Source organism: Xiphophorus maculatus, chromosome 3, assembly GCF_002775205.1.
Source record: "Xiphophorus maculatus strain JP 163 A chromosome 3, X_maculatus-5.0-male, whole genome shotgun sequence".
NCBI lineage: Eukaryota > Metazoa > Chordata > Actinopteri > Cyprinodontiformes > Poeciliidae > Xiphophorus > Xiphophorus maculatus.
In genome coordinates this window covers 13448152-13463334 of record NC_036445.1, presented here as the reverse complement: position 1 = coordinate 13463334, position 15183 = coordinate 13448152, and the positions used below count along the sequence as shown (strand labels likewise).

The 15183-nt window shown below is 36.7% G+C and overlaps 1 protein-coding gene across 4 annotated transcripts in view; it reads left to right on the top strand.

Annotated features, from left to right (window-relative positions):
* LOC102236232 (receptor-type tyrosine-protein phosphatase U) overlaps positions 1–15183 on the top strand; it is a 234600-nt gene that overhangs the window by 106373 nt on the left and 113044 nt on the right. For all 4 annotated transcript variants that reach the window (XM_023330570.1, XM_023330569.1, XM_023330567.1 and 1 more), the window contains exon 3: positions 11136–11407. In XM_023330570.1, the coding sequence (XP_023186338.1) occupies positions 11136–11407 (272 nt within the window). The remainder of the gene's footprint in view (positions 1–11135; positions 11408–15183) is intronic.

The following is a 15183-nucleotide window of genomic DNA, read 5'->3' as shown; positions in this document are numbered from 1 at the left end:
GGAATAGCAGACAGCACCAAGGACGCTTCTTAAACCCTAACACAGCTATTGATCCCATTATATTCAGACCTTTGGTCTTTCTTGTTTCTTGTGTATTTGAGATTACTTGGTCTCTGGCCTTGGGTGTCAGAGGAGCAAAGATGTGCCGAGTAGCTTATGCTGTACAAGGAGAAGCTTGTGGAGAAAAAAAATAAAATAAAGACAACTACAATTCTGTTTCTTTTAAAGTGTTAGCTTTGATGGTAGACTCTATAGTGAACGTTCCACATGAAGATTGCAGATTTAGCATTGTGGTTTAGGATTCTTGTTCTTTTCTATTGTACTGTTGTTTATCCACCAGTGTGGATAAATCTTGATCCTAGATCTACCTTTGTGTTGAAGCAGAATTGCATGTTCAAAAGCGTACAGCCAGAACTTCTGCCTTTATAGAAACACTCAAACTTGCAGATAATCAGTGAATTAGTGCTTTTGATGAGCTTCACCTGATTGTAGCGTACCTTTGATTTCTTTGGCAGCAGAAAGAGTGTTTTGTTCTTTTTTAACAGTGCTTCAACAATGTGACTGAACCTTTAATTAAAACATAATAACAGTTGTGGTGATCCAGCATTATGGCTCCCTTCAGCACCGCTTCTGCCTTTAGCAACGGCCTGCACAGATCTTTGAAGGACTCCTGCAACTGAGAGGTGGGTGTGACTGAGGCTGTAAAGGCAACTTCTGTCTCCATTTCTCTCTGGGTTGCCATCTTTCAACATGAGAAATATATTTTGGTTAAAGTTTTACAATGAAGTTCACTAATATGGATGCAGCAATCACAAAGTCTCTGATTTTTGTAAAGATTTGGCCAGCTAATGCACATTTCTCTCTAGGAGCATTAATTAATAGCATTTAAAGTATGTATTTCTAGCTGATATTATGTCAGTCACCTGTTTAATAAGCACATGGAATCTCAAACCATGTATACAGAACAGGTTTTATTTTAAATAACAAAGACAAAATAATTATAAAACCTACTTCTTACACTATCTTTTGGATTTTAAGCTGGCTAGTATCATTGTTAGCAAGGTTAGTTTTTTGTTGTATTCACTGGAGAGTCCAGAGTCTTACTTTACCCTCAATATTTCCAAAACACTCCCAACTCCCATTTCTAAAGGCTGTTGGAAAAAAATCTGCCAGCAGATTTCTTAGTGCATCTGCAACCTACCATCAGACATTACATCTCTGACTTTCTCTATTTGTTACTAACGTAAGCCTAACTGGTGACACACTGTAATAAGTAATGTTTATCTGAAATGTTATTTAAGTAAGGTCAAGATATTGTATGCATTGTTTTATTATATTCTGATACATAAAACCTTAAACCTCAGGCAGGGTGCTCTTATACTTCACTATGACCATATGTACAACCTTTAAAAGTCACAACTAAAGCACTTTTTATGCTAACAGTTTGCGCCTTTGTGTGCCCCTTCCTTATTTTTTGACCCCACCTATTGTAATGCATCAGGCCTGCACATCTCCACCTTCTACTTATCACTTTGATCTGCTGCGGCCTGCCACAGATAGTGTCCCCTACAAACTGTGACCAGGTTGTTGTCCAGCAGCTCTCCATATGAATTATGATGCACTGGACCAGTCCTAATCTTGTTATGGAGGTTCTTTTGCCCTTGGCTGGAGCATCAATGGATAGATGGAACTTTATCAGATTTTATGGTGCTTTGGTGTGCAATTCATAAAAGGTGCTGGACTGTGCTTGTGGGTATGGACTTGGGGGATATGAGGGAGGCATGTTTGCTAGAACTACACAGTGCTGTTTCATCTGATTTTTTTTTGCTGGTTAATAAAAAATAAAACATGAAAATAAGAGAATGAAACTGACCACAAAGTTAAGAATAATTTCAAAAATACTCAATTTTGGGCATTTTAAAGAAAAGCCAAAAAAGGATATCAACACAAAAACTTTAATTTAGAAGATTTCTTAGTTGTGTTTTTATTTTACTTTAATTTTATTTTCTGATTCACATCCCCCCGCTCCTCTCCCAGCTCATTAGGGTGAGCTCAAGGTGTCTTGTCCAAGTTCTCAAACTATCTCAGTTGGCAGCTTTTGATGCTGTCAAGTTGCAGCTCTACACTGAGCTCCTCTCAAACTGTTCCTCCTCTTTCTGAGGGTGATTTTAAGTTACCCTCAGAAGAAACTTTTTTTTTTTTTTGCTGTACTGTATATTTGTGACCTAAATTTTCCCCACAATAACCCCCCATGAATAAGCATGAATGGATGGATGAATGGATAATAGTTTGTTCATATTTTGGACTATCTTCTCCATTAGAAACCGACCTACCTTCTCCCTCTTAATAAGTTTGTTGACACATCAGGTTGACAAACCTACAACATACTTAGCTCACTTAGTTATGAAATATATAAATATGTAAATCTTTTTACTTTGTAAGAGTTGTTCCCTGTAAATTTGCAAATACAGAGGGCCACAAAGCAGCAGCGACAGACTGCTTCTATCCTTCGTCATCTTCTTTTCTCGTCAAAAGGTTTACAAAAAATTTACAAGTTTGGTTTTTGCATCATTGACTGTTTATGCAGCTGACTGTGCAGCACCCTATGGCCATCGTTACAGTGAAATAGACAAAGTAGAAGCAATTTTAGGCAACCAACTATCTGTTGTTTGAGTTTCACAGGAGATGCTGTGCACACATGTTGGAGTGGGATGCACTCGGAGTGAGATGCATTCTGAACAGCATAACGTCATGTGCAACAACTCAATACATAACATACTAAATCCCAATAGACTTGTCAAAAAAAGTAATGAAACTGAATATATCACATACCTGGCTGAAACAGAGGAAATTACTTATGATTATGGAGGAAAAGCATGTCAAAAGTCTTATTCTAAAGACAGCAATATACTGCTAATTAGGTCAAAGACACTGAAGGTTGCAATATGAATATGCAAACAAGGAATTCCTAATATAAACTCTCTTTCTTCACCTATAAAAATCCTTTATCTCCAGATTTTCTGTGGAGTTGTTAATGAATTTTCCAAATTCAAGGTAAAGCTAAATTAACTGACCTTCAGGTTAATATTTAGTCATTTATCTGTAAAAACACCTTCTTCCCATGGCGGACCTCTTCATAAGTGTTCCCCTGACCCCAAAAAGTTGCTCTTTATTTTTCCATTTTATCAGCAGTTTCTGTTTGTCCCAAGGTGTCCGTTAGTGACAAGAAGCTGAATGATTTTTTCCCTCATCTCTTGTCATAAGTGCCCTTTCACAGGGTTCGGCAATTATGTTGCAGTTCTATAGGCACCCTAGAGAAAGTCGAACAGAATACAAACAATGTGCCTATGCTTAAAGGCCTTTCTTCACATCACCACCGGCAGAAATGTGTGGGCCTGAAATTAGCATATTAATGTGTATAAAGGCCCTCTTACCCTCCATAAATATGCTTAGATTACAATAGTGTTTGTTGGATAAAGATTTCTTTTCTGTTGTATAATCACTGAATGTTTGATTGTGAATATTGATGTTGGTAAGAAGATAATGACAAATGCTAGGCAATAAATCACCTAAAATGAAGAAGAAATTAACCTAAATTTTATCTTGCAAAAGTACTTGGCTCCCTTGAACTGTTTTATGTTTTGTCACATTAAAAACACAAATTTGAAATAACTGTAAATAACAACCTATTCCAACACAGAAAAGTGCACAATTGTCAAGTCGAAGGAAACTGATAAAAATGCAAGTGGGACACGCAAGTGTACTCAGTCCCCTTGTGTCAGCACTTTATAAAAGCACCCTTTTCTGTAATTACAGTCTTTTGGTGTATGTCTTTATAAGATTTGCAGAGCTGAGACTGAAATAGAGACAGGAATTTAATTGTAGCTGTACAATCACTTGGGACACGGTCACTGCACTTAGGTGATCTTCCATTCCAGTTATTGTAAAACTACGAGCACCAACTGGCTGAACTTCTGTTGAATTAGGTCAGTCACATTATATTCATGCAATATTATGTGTTAAATATTTTTATTTAATTGTTATTATTTCATAAAAATCAGTTTTGCATTTGCATCTATTTTTTGGTCAAAAAAGGACAGTTATGTTGATTACTTTTTATTGGCAGGGTATAAAAATAGAAAGTTGTGCTTGTTAAAATATTGAAGTGAATAGTCCCTTTGGTACGTGGTTTTAAAGTGCACCAGAGAACAGCGTAATTGAAAGCAAACAAGCAAACACATAAGATAAAGTATTATGAATTTCCCATTGATTCCAACATTTTAAAAAGAAACAAAAAACAATAGAAAACAAAACTACCTCCATTAAGAAAAAAAGTTTAAATCTTGGCACTATTTTTTTAATGCCACTTTTAAAAATGTAGCAGAATTTTTTTTTTGCTAATGTTCGTTGTTTGTATTGATCTGAGAAAGATGGAATATCCTCTTATACAGCATCTTAATACAATCCTAGCCTGTTCCTACACCACAGAGGTGTAGACTACCCACATTAAGTGGGTAGTCTTACGCTTACAGATTTTAATAACAAGGCATGTTATTAAAATCAATTCAATGTTCTGAATATCCTTGACATTTCTGGAACTCTCCCATTCAGCACAACAATTTGAATCCATGCTATTCTCAAGATGTCTTTTTAATTAGCTGTACAAGCCACCATTATTTTTTATTTTCCAACAAGCAATATTGCAAAGCGGAAACTGATTCAATGTTGGTTAGCCTGGATAAACTAATTACATTTACTATAGCAGCACATATGCATAGTATTAATATTCATTGTTGTACAATAATCTTTAAAGTCTCCCATGTTTGCCATTTTTTCCACACATTTATTTAATTGATTATAGATTGTGGTGTTCATTTTGAAGACATAAATATTTTCGGTGATAACGTGAATGCAGCTGCAGTGACGTCTGTAATGATTTAGTCCACATGTGTCAAACTCAAGGCCCGCGGGCCACATGTGGCCCGCTACGTCATTTTATGTGGCCCTCTCCCCCCCCCACCGTTTTACAGCCCCATTGATTGACTTAAAATAGGTTTTGAGCACGAATTGACTACAAACTACATCTCCCATAATGCCTTCCGATTCTTACCAGCCAACATTACGGCTTCTCGCCACTAGAGTGCAGCAGAGTCACCTCAAGCTGATTATTAATTTCCCCAGCGAATAAAACTGAAACATCGACAAGCTAACAAGCTAAAGAGCGAAGTTCCGTGAAGTTTCAATCAAGGACTTTTACCGTCTCCTGCCCCCTGATTTGATGCCACAGCTTCGACTCCATGCAGCTCGTGTTTTGTCCATGTTTGGAAGCACCTATCTGTGCGAACAGATGTTTTCAATAATGAATTTAAACAAGACCAGATCGCGCATTACTGACGAAAACCTACACGCCGTTTTGCGGATTTCCACAGAATAGAACTAAAACCAGACATCGACGAACTGACCAGGGGAAAACGGTGCCAGACATCCGGCCAGAAAACATTGGTAAGCACAAACAAATTAAATTTAAATAGAATGAATGTAAAACCAAAACTCAGTTTACTGGAATATGCATATAGTTTATTGATTTTGCTTGTTTTGTGTTTATTTACACAACACAACACAATGAGGATGTGTGTGAGTTGGTGACAGGGTGAAGAGGATCAGCTTTGTGTTCAAGGACAGGCAACATCACCTCATTGTTTTGTTCTTATGTGACATACATGTTCGTTGTGTAAGAAATAACGAAAAAGTTTTGTGAATGAAGTTGAGAGTTAATATCAAAACTTGGTTTTATTCTTTGTCTGCTTATCTTTAAAGCAGACAAAGATTAATTTTCCCAGGGAATAAAACTGAAACATCGACAAGCTAACAAGCTAAAGAGCGAAGTTTAGCTGAGCAGTTTAAAAATACTGAGCATATTTTTAAACTGAGCAGTAATTTTGCATCCATGCAAATGTAATATTTAAAACTTGAATACATAAAATCAGTTATTTAACAATGTGAGGTGTTGTTTAATTTATTTTTAACATTGTATTTTCATACATTTATGCTAGGGTTGCCCAAGTCTAGTTTTCCAGACCTATCACTCTGCAACTTTAGATGCGTTCTTTCTCTAACACACCTGGATCATTGACTCATTCATAGACCTCAACAGAACTGAGTTGCTGCTAATGAGGGAAGTCAACTTTTTTGTCTGGGGTATGTTTTAGCAGGGACGCATCTGAAAGTTGCACTTGGGCATTCCTGATTTATACCGTCAATGTGGCCCATTGAGGGTGGCCAATATGCTGAAGTGGCCCTTGGTGAAATTGAGTTTGACACCCCGATTTAGTCAATTTGCTGTATAATAACAGTGCTTCACTGAAGCTGCAGTCTTGGCTGATGGAAAACAACATATTTGGAAATAAGGTGACCTCGGAGATGACAAAATCAAGCAGTCAGGAACAAACAAACAAAAAATTGAAATCAGGACTTCCCTGTTCTTAGTGGCACAATACTTAAGGATTTATTCTCCTTTTATTAAATAAATAAATGAAACACAAGTGTACTCTTTATATATTTCATCTTTTAGATGCCTATATCTGTGCTAATCAGATACAAGAAATGATATCAATTCAATGTATTCTGAACATAAACACTACAACAGAACAACCATTTCTGCAGGAATACCAATCGATTATTTTGGCAAACAGCACACAACTCCAACAAACAGACAGTAGAAGACACAGTGTCAGTCTTTCAGGTTGTTTTTACATTGGATGTCAATTTAGCCCAAAGCTGCAGACATCATCACTCAGAAATTACAGGGACTGAAATTATGAAAAATGATAAACATTGTCTGAGAAAAGGCAATAGTGATATTAAATATGATTGATAACTAATATTTTAATGGGAGTTGCTTTTCATTTAGGATGCTCTGTTCAACTTATGGAATATTAAATCAATTAAATTAAATGCAATTGAATATGTTCTTATCGTTTTAACATTGACGGGTAAAAGTAGATCATGATGGGATTTTATTGATGATGTCAATCAAAATAATAAAAAGGTCTGGGGCAACCTTTGGCCTGACCTTACTTTTTGCTAAGTACTGTTATTTCTAGGTTAAACTAAAATTACCACATAGAATACGTTTCATTAATTTTTCACAATTTTTTGTTTGGGGAAATCGATTTACCTACATCAAGGATTCTCATATTCAGACTGTGTTGAAACTATGCATGGGTCTCTATTCAATTCCCACAGCATAATAACCCTCTATTAACATTTTACCTCCATTTAACAGCATTGCAGTATTTACACAGACTCTGATAAAGTATTTGATGCGTATACCACGAGTGGTTTCATTTCAAACAGAAAAGCAATCATTAATATTGCTTCTAAAATCATATAGATCAATAATAAAGCACCAATGTTCTCTGCAACATATATTTCTCTTGATAAGTAGAGTTTATATAAAAAAAAGATCAGATAAAGGGTTGGGCTGCATAATATCAGGAAAACAAAGGGCGACACTATTGCTGAATGTTATGATGATGCTATTAAGGGTGATCGTGACTAATCTTTTTTTTCCTTCATCATAGTCTTTGTGAGTTTTGCATTTCACCAACTAAAAATACACATCAAGTGTTTTATCTGAGGGCAGTGAAAGTCTGTCCAACATCCAAAGTATATTACTGGCTTTATGTATGCATGCAAGGCATTTAAAATATATCCTTTCAAACTCTGCAGCCAATCAAAAGGAGTCTGTTTGATTTTGATATTGCGATGATGACTGCAATTTCCTTTATTGGTTGTGTAGTGCTCATAGCCAGTGGGACATTTTGATGTAGGTTGTATGGGTAGTTGCCCAGACCGCCATTAAAAAAGGAAATGACTGTAAAAAGTAAAACTTTTCTGTCATTTATGCCTCAAAAATGTGTGTGAAGGCCTGTGTGGGGTGTGCAGTACTGGAAGTATCGCCTGTTTGCTGCTGCAAATAAGTAGGTCACATTTGCTGGTGGGGTTGCACTTCATTATTGCCCCCCAAGACTTTCTCATTGTTTCTTACATTTTTACATTTTAATTGTTTGGAGGTTGTGTCATGCAGGAACTGCCCACGCTTACAGAACACGATGGTATAAAATTTTGTGACACTTGAAATCAAAGCTGATATTGTCTGGTAATTCCTCAGGTTCTTGGCTCAGGTTTTACCTCACCAACTCTACTTTTAAAACAATTACCTTTATTATTTAACTGAGTTTCCACCACAGGGTTGCTACAAGACAGAAAATATTTTTCAAAAAGGATAATTCTTGTCTTTCTTGTAAGCAAGGCAAAAAAGCATAAGAGTCTTCTTCCAGCCAGCTGATCTGCAGTGTGACACAACAGGAGTGGGAGGAGAAACAGTACATCAGTTTCTGCTTCATACAGCTGGAAAAAAAACACATTAGTCATTGTGAGACTTTCTCTGGCTTCTCATTAAGAGTTTTGAACCATAAGATTGCTTGACTAAATTATTAGCATTTTTAAATCATATTTTTTTTTAAACCTTTGTATATCTTAACACCAGTTTTTAGAAAATGCAGAGAAGAACTTGGCTTTTAGTTTTTGAGAGTTGAAGGACAACTGAATCACTGATTCATGTGTTATTACATGATGACCTGGTTCACTGTAGATGCAGGAATACAAAAGAAATGCTTACACTAAGATATATTTAGTGTCATGGACCCAAACTGCAACAGGACAGAGGCTGGCGCATGATAAAGATTGTAATGGAAATTTATTGATGAAACTGATGGACTTACAGAACACAAGGGAAAACGAACCGGTATCAGGATGATGGCAACAGTGAACAAAGGAATATACCAGATTCTTTCTGAATTCACTCACTGAATTGAGTCTAGCAGTGAATGAATTAAACTAAGGAGCTGAAATACCTTGGGGACGTGACAGTGGTATGCAAACCAGGAGAGTACAATCTAGGAATGCAAAGCAGCTGGGGAAGAATCTAAGCAGGGAACTGAGAGGAAGTAAACTAACGGGAGCATGAGAAACCGAATATAAACAGGGGATCCAATTAAGCAGTAAGGAGTAATGCCAATCTAATAGTTTAAACCAAAATATGCAAAACGAGAGAGGAGAGAAAAGTAAGGAACTCAGTAAAAATGAACTAATATGGAGAGACACTAGTCACACTCAAATGACCAAAACACAAAGATCGTGACACTCAGCCCCTTTCATGACCTCCTTCAAGGACTCGATATGGAGGAGAGGAGACAGGTTGTGAACAACTAACTTAAGGAGAATAAATTAAGAAGTGCTCAGGTCAAGCCAAGACACACATCAGAAGATGCTGTTGACAGTAATGCTTTGAAGCAAACGCCGCAGTTAAGCTTTAGCCCTTTCCAAAGACTATTTTTGGTGCTTTTTTAGTTACTTTTTGTTAGAGTCTGTGGTAAGTATAGTTAAAAAAATCTTAACCTCTTCATGGAAAACATGAAGCTACAAAATGATACAGGTGATCCTTTTTGTGCTTAAACAGGTAATTGGTATTCTTTGGGTCAAACTGGGTCAGATTTCTTGTTAGTGCTGGACAGTTCTGCACTCATTACTCACTGTACTTCTGCTAAAATGTGTTCGCACAGTGTGCGAAACACATTTAGAAGTTTAGCAAGAGCTCTTCTGTCTGGAAAGCTTCCCAATTTATGTGTGCAGACCGTGTGGGCTGCGGAAAAGAAAACACGGTTTTGATATGTCACCATTCACATGCTGTTACATTTAAGTGAAGAATAAATGTCTTCAGGACACCTGGCGCCGACGATGTGACTGTCTGCGTCTCCCAGGCTCATTTCTGACTGAGAACAGAAAGACCTTGGAGTACAAAGACAACAGACTTGATTATATGAGTACACAGGAAGGTCTCCAAACATTGTCGTGCTAATCACGTTAGTGGGCACAGACTCAAGGCAGGACAGATGCTTGGCAAAGGGCAATAGGGTTATGTTGTCCTGATTAGAAGTGGGGCTCTGTGAGGGAGGGAAGGAGGAGGCGGCTGTGAATCTTGTCTCCTACCTCGGCATCACCTTGCAAAGGTAAACCCGACCGTCACTTCTTTCTCCGCGCTCAGTCTGTCACTTTTTCCACGTCTCTCACACAGCGTCTGTATTCAGGAGCTAGCGCCTTAGTCAGAGCGGATTTTCGTCCCCCCGTTTCGCTGCCCGCATTCATTTTCCTTCTTGTCAACCACCCACACAGCAATGAGTTGTCAGATGATAGTTTCAAATTTTCTTCTTACCGATTTGCTGCTTAAAGTTGTTAAAAACAAATTTACTCGTTTCTGACATGTTTGCTTTGGTTTGCAGAAGGAAAATAAAAAAACTCCAGGGTGGCTCATTTGCAAACCTCTTTCAGTAATGTGTAAGTTGAAGAACAGCTGAGCATATATTTGGTACAGAAATGCTCACATGATGAACCCTTGATAGTCAAACTGTTCTAGTTATTTCATATTAATAAAGTGCACATGTGAGAGTCTTAAGGTACCGTTGTAAAACCCCACAGACGAACATACCATCTGTACATGAGTTTTTTTTTTGTGCTGTAGGAAACTGAGTCATTAGAGATAACACAAGAGTGTTTCTGGCTGCTTTCATTTTTCATTTTAAAATAATTCAGCACTGAAGGCATTTTATTGACTTTTTCACTTTTTTTTTCACGTTCCACCACAGCAGCTTGGGGAGGATTTCCATATTTTCCATTTGCAGGAAAATATAATAATATGTAATGATAAAATTACTATCTGTTCAACTTAAACAGAGCCAATCTGCCAAGTTTCGCAAAATTACTCAGCAAAAATACTAACTTTCATGTGTGCTAAAAGCATACATGGCTTTAAATCCCCCTTTGATGTCCTCTAATAAAATAAAGTGTAGCCAACTGCCTTTTAGACATTTTTAAATTACTAAATAAAATCCTTTAGTAGTTATGGTTGCAAAATCCCAAAATGTATCAAAGTTCAAAGTGTCTGTATGCTTTCCGAGGCAGAAGAAAAGAGTCAAAAACTTTGACAATGGATCGCTTTGACACCCAAAGTGATGCATTGACTCGTTCTTGTGATTCGTGTTAAGTTTTCTGTTCTTTTCTTTTTCTCTTTTTAGGGTCCTACATGTTGGTGAACTCTTCCCAGCATGCTGCGGGTCATCGTGCTCAGCTGCTGCTGCAGACGCTGAGCGAAAACGACACACATTGTGTCCAGTTCAGCTACTTCCTGTACAGTCGTGATGGCCACAGTCCCGGGGCCTTGCGAGTGTATGTGCGGGTGAACGGCGGTCCACTTGGGAGTCCGGTGTGGAACACCTCGGGGTCTCACGGCAAACAGTGGCACCAGGTTGAGTTGGCAGTCAGCACCTTCTGGCCGAGTGAATACCAGGTATGAAGCTTGTTGTGCTTTCATTGATGAACTATCGGACACTTCTCTGGGTGAACACTGGTCAGATTCTCAGTACATGTCGTGTACTGAAGATATACAGACCCCATGACCAGAACAATGTAGAGCTGGAAAATGTAACCTAGTAAGATTCTGTTGATCACTTCTTATTTTAGCCTCAAGGTGAATCTTGTGGTAATTACTTGCATTTGCAATTCAATTAGCACTGATTCCCCTGCGAATGCAGTCATTGTTAACGTTTGAGGTCCCTAACCAGATGTGACATGGGAATCTCTGGTAGAGATTACGCCCAGCTACATCATCCCAGCTGCTTGGTATGTCATCACGTTCAGTTCTCAGAGCCACACTGTCATCGTCTGTGGGTGTCTAATATGGCGGTGGATAGCTTAGGTAGGTGAGTGTGAGGGTTATCCATTTATTAATCCAATTTCTTCTTTCTGCAAACTCTGCTAAGCTGTCAGAAAGCTATTAGGTTGAGTAGCACACATTTTATCAAGAACTGTCAATCCCCCTGACTTAATTAAATTCTATTCGGCCTTGTATGTTGTGACCTTGACTATGTAAATAATAGCCCTTAGCACTGTATAAACCTGGGGGTAGGAGCATTTGGAGGCTTTTCAGCCAGCATCATCCAATCTTAAGTTAAGTGCAGTAAACAGCACAGGACATGACTCTCCCTTAAGGATGTCTAAGTCTTAATAGAAAAAAAAAACTTTTTGTAGACTCTAGCATGTTAATTCCAATAAAATATTTAAAAGTTAAAAGTTTAACTCAATTAATTAATTAATATATATATATATATATATTTTTTTTTTACATTCCAAGGTTCTGGCTAGAACTTTTGTATTAACACGTTTCTGGTATGCCCGTAATTTTGATGCAGAAGTGACATCAGCAAACAACAGCCATGGATGACAAACCCGTTTCTCCTGGAGATTAATTTTCATTTAAAAACAATTTGACAGGATGCTGGACAAGGCTGTTGTTGTGTGCAAGTTGTGCACAAAGGAGTTGGCTAATCACCGAAGCTATTCAAGCCTAAAAAGAAATCTCAGTGCAAAACATGTTTCAGCCAACACAGACATCCTCAATGCTAATGTCAGCATCCATAACCCATATTTCTAAAAAAACAATTTTATTTAAAGAAGTTCCATGAATAATAATCAGTTTTCCATGAAAACTTTCAAGTTTTTCCAGAATTCCTGGAAAAACTTGAAAGTTGAATGGATGTCATAGAACTTAGCACCAATCCTTTGGTTGAATAACCGAAATAACAGAGTAAAAACAATACATTTGTCGTTAAACTCGTTTATGTATTTATTGAATAATTTAGCAGCAAAAAGATTGTGAATTGTTGGTTATATTTTTAACATATAATTTGCAATTAATTAATTACAGACACTGTAATTAACTCAATTAAATATATTTGAGTCTCACCGCTAAGCATTATATTTCGATCATTTTGCCACTGTCTATTTGTAACAAGTTTTGGTGACACTGATAAGTTTTATACAGCAATCTCCACACATGTGGTAACGAAGTGTAAAAAAAGGCTTGAAAAAATTACTTTTTTGCAGCAGCAGCATAAACACACACTGAAAAATATAGAAAAATCTAGACTTCAGTTTGAGTAGACCTTTTCACTGAAGCAAAGATCTCATATTACCGAAAAATTTTCACAAAATCCCCAGGGGCACGAATACTCTAACAATTCTGTGATTATTTATTTCAGTGAAGCATTCAATATTTGTATCAAAATGTACAGAAACTGTTCATTAGCAGTCCATTAGTTCATATCTCCCTTGGATATAAACTCTGAGGTGTTTTTTTTGTGAGTTTTCAAAAAAGGTGGGAGACATGAGAGTGTGACAGGCAGGAGATTAATACAAGAAAATTGCTGCTTCTCCATTCTAAAAGTTTATGAAGAAAACAATGATTATAAAGCTTAAAACAACTGCTTCTTTGCAAAGAAGGCTTTACGAAGAACAATGGTATCTTTTTACCACTGGTTGGAGAGGTTATAAAACCCCCTAAAGCTTATTGTTAGGATACTGCAGCAAAGATCAGCATGTTTCGGTCAACAAGCTGCCATAGGAACCTTTAGGGAATATCTACATACCAACCAGTTGTTTAGGAGGCATTCCAGGAAAAAGTATATTCTGTACAGTCAGAAATGTAAACATACAGATTTTGCTAAATGTGATGAAACTGTGTGCTTTAAAGAGATAAGACTAAGATTTAGCATTTTGGCAACAAATGCTCCTGAAGAGCTTGTTGTGAAGCTAAACACATTACGCCCACTGTTGAGTATGGTCAAAGATCTGTGATGCTATTGGCCTTTTGCTGTTTCAAAGACCGTTGGTATGACCTGAAGATGAGAGCATAAGAACGGCTGGGCGATCTACAGAGACAAAGTGGAATGATATCTGAATGCTCTTGTATAATCTTAGGTAGGACCTATTGCTTTCTTCTAAGCAAAAGGGATTTGTAGAAAGGTATTAATTGCAGGGGTTATGTTAAAATTAACAGAAAATTTATTTATTAATCTGTCCATATTAATTACTAAAACAATTGTAAATAAGTCGAAGGGCATGGCATGCTGGAGATGCATTTGCATCAACAATCACCTGATTGTGATGGTCTCTAGTTAAAATAACACATGGGCTGCGGGATAATGTAATAATCATAGCTCATTTTAATTGCATATTGATAAAACATACAAGAAAATGTTACCCACTGGTCAAAACTCCTCATTGGAAACCTGATGGAGCTTTGTGCAAAAACAAATAAGAAAACTAGAAAAAGATAAAAAGATAAAGCAAACAAGCTAAAAAAAAAAAAAAATCACCCTTCCAGCGAACTGCCAGTGAAACATGATGTAAGGTTGCTGGCAGAGATAAACATGTAGGGGCAGGTTAACTGTACTCAGATACTTTCCTGTGTGTTTACTTCCCTGAACCTTTTCCAGCTTTTCCAACCAAACAGGTATACTTATCAAACAATATCATCTGATGGAGCTTCGAGAAAAATGTTCATCTCAAAAAATCTTACTGAAACAGAATCATGTAAGTATTGGTTGTACATTGGCTGTATAATGCAGACTGGTTTGGTCTCTCTGACTGACATGGAGAGTTATTATATATGACTAATATATTATTATTTCTGAAGTATTTTGGCTGCATTTTGCAGTTACAGTTTCTGAAGGTAGAAACGGTTTGAACTCCTGAATTAGTTATCAGGAAAGGATTATTTGAAAAGAAAAATAAAAGTTAACTGGAACATTAACTTTTTTTGATGATAGTAACTTATTTTCCCCAACTTTGTTTTTCACTTAACATTCCTATTTTGGTTCATGAAATGTTAATTGAAATTAATACATGGCAAATTTAGATCATTTAAAATATAAATAGATAAAATTTACACACTTTGTTTGAAAGCTGAATTATGGATTTATGCAAACAATTAAAACAGAAATGTACCACAAACTTATGACATCTATATCAATCACAAAAGCAACAATTATTTTTACTCCTGCTATATAAAACAGCCCTATATTTATTATTTTGATACATAAACATAAGTGAACATTGGACTTTAGCATAAAATTATTATTAGTCTCCACAAAATGTGACACTTGTCAAAGCTTTTTGTGAAATTATCTTCCTCAAGAGCCGGCCCACATGTAGCTGTTTTTCAGACTATTTATTTTAATTAATTATTATGGACATTGTATTTTAAAGTTTGTTATGGGAAATGGT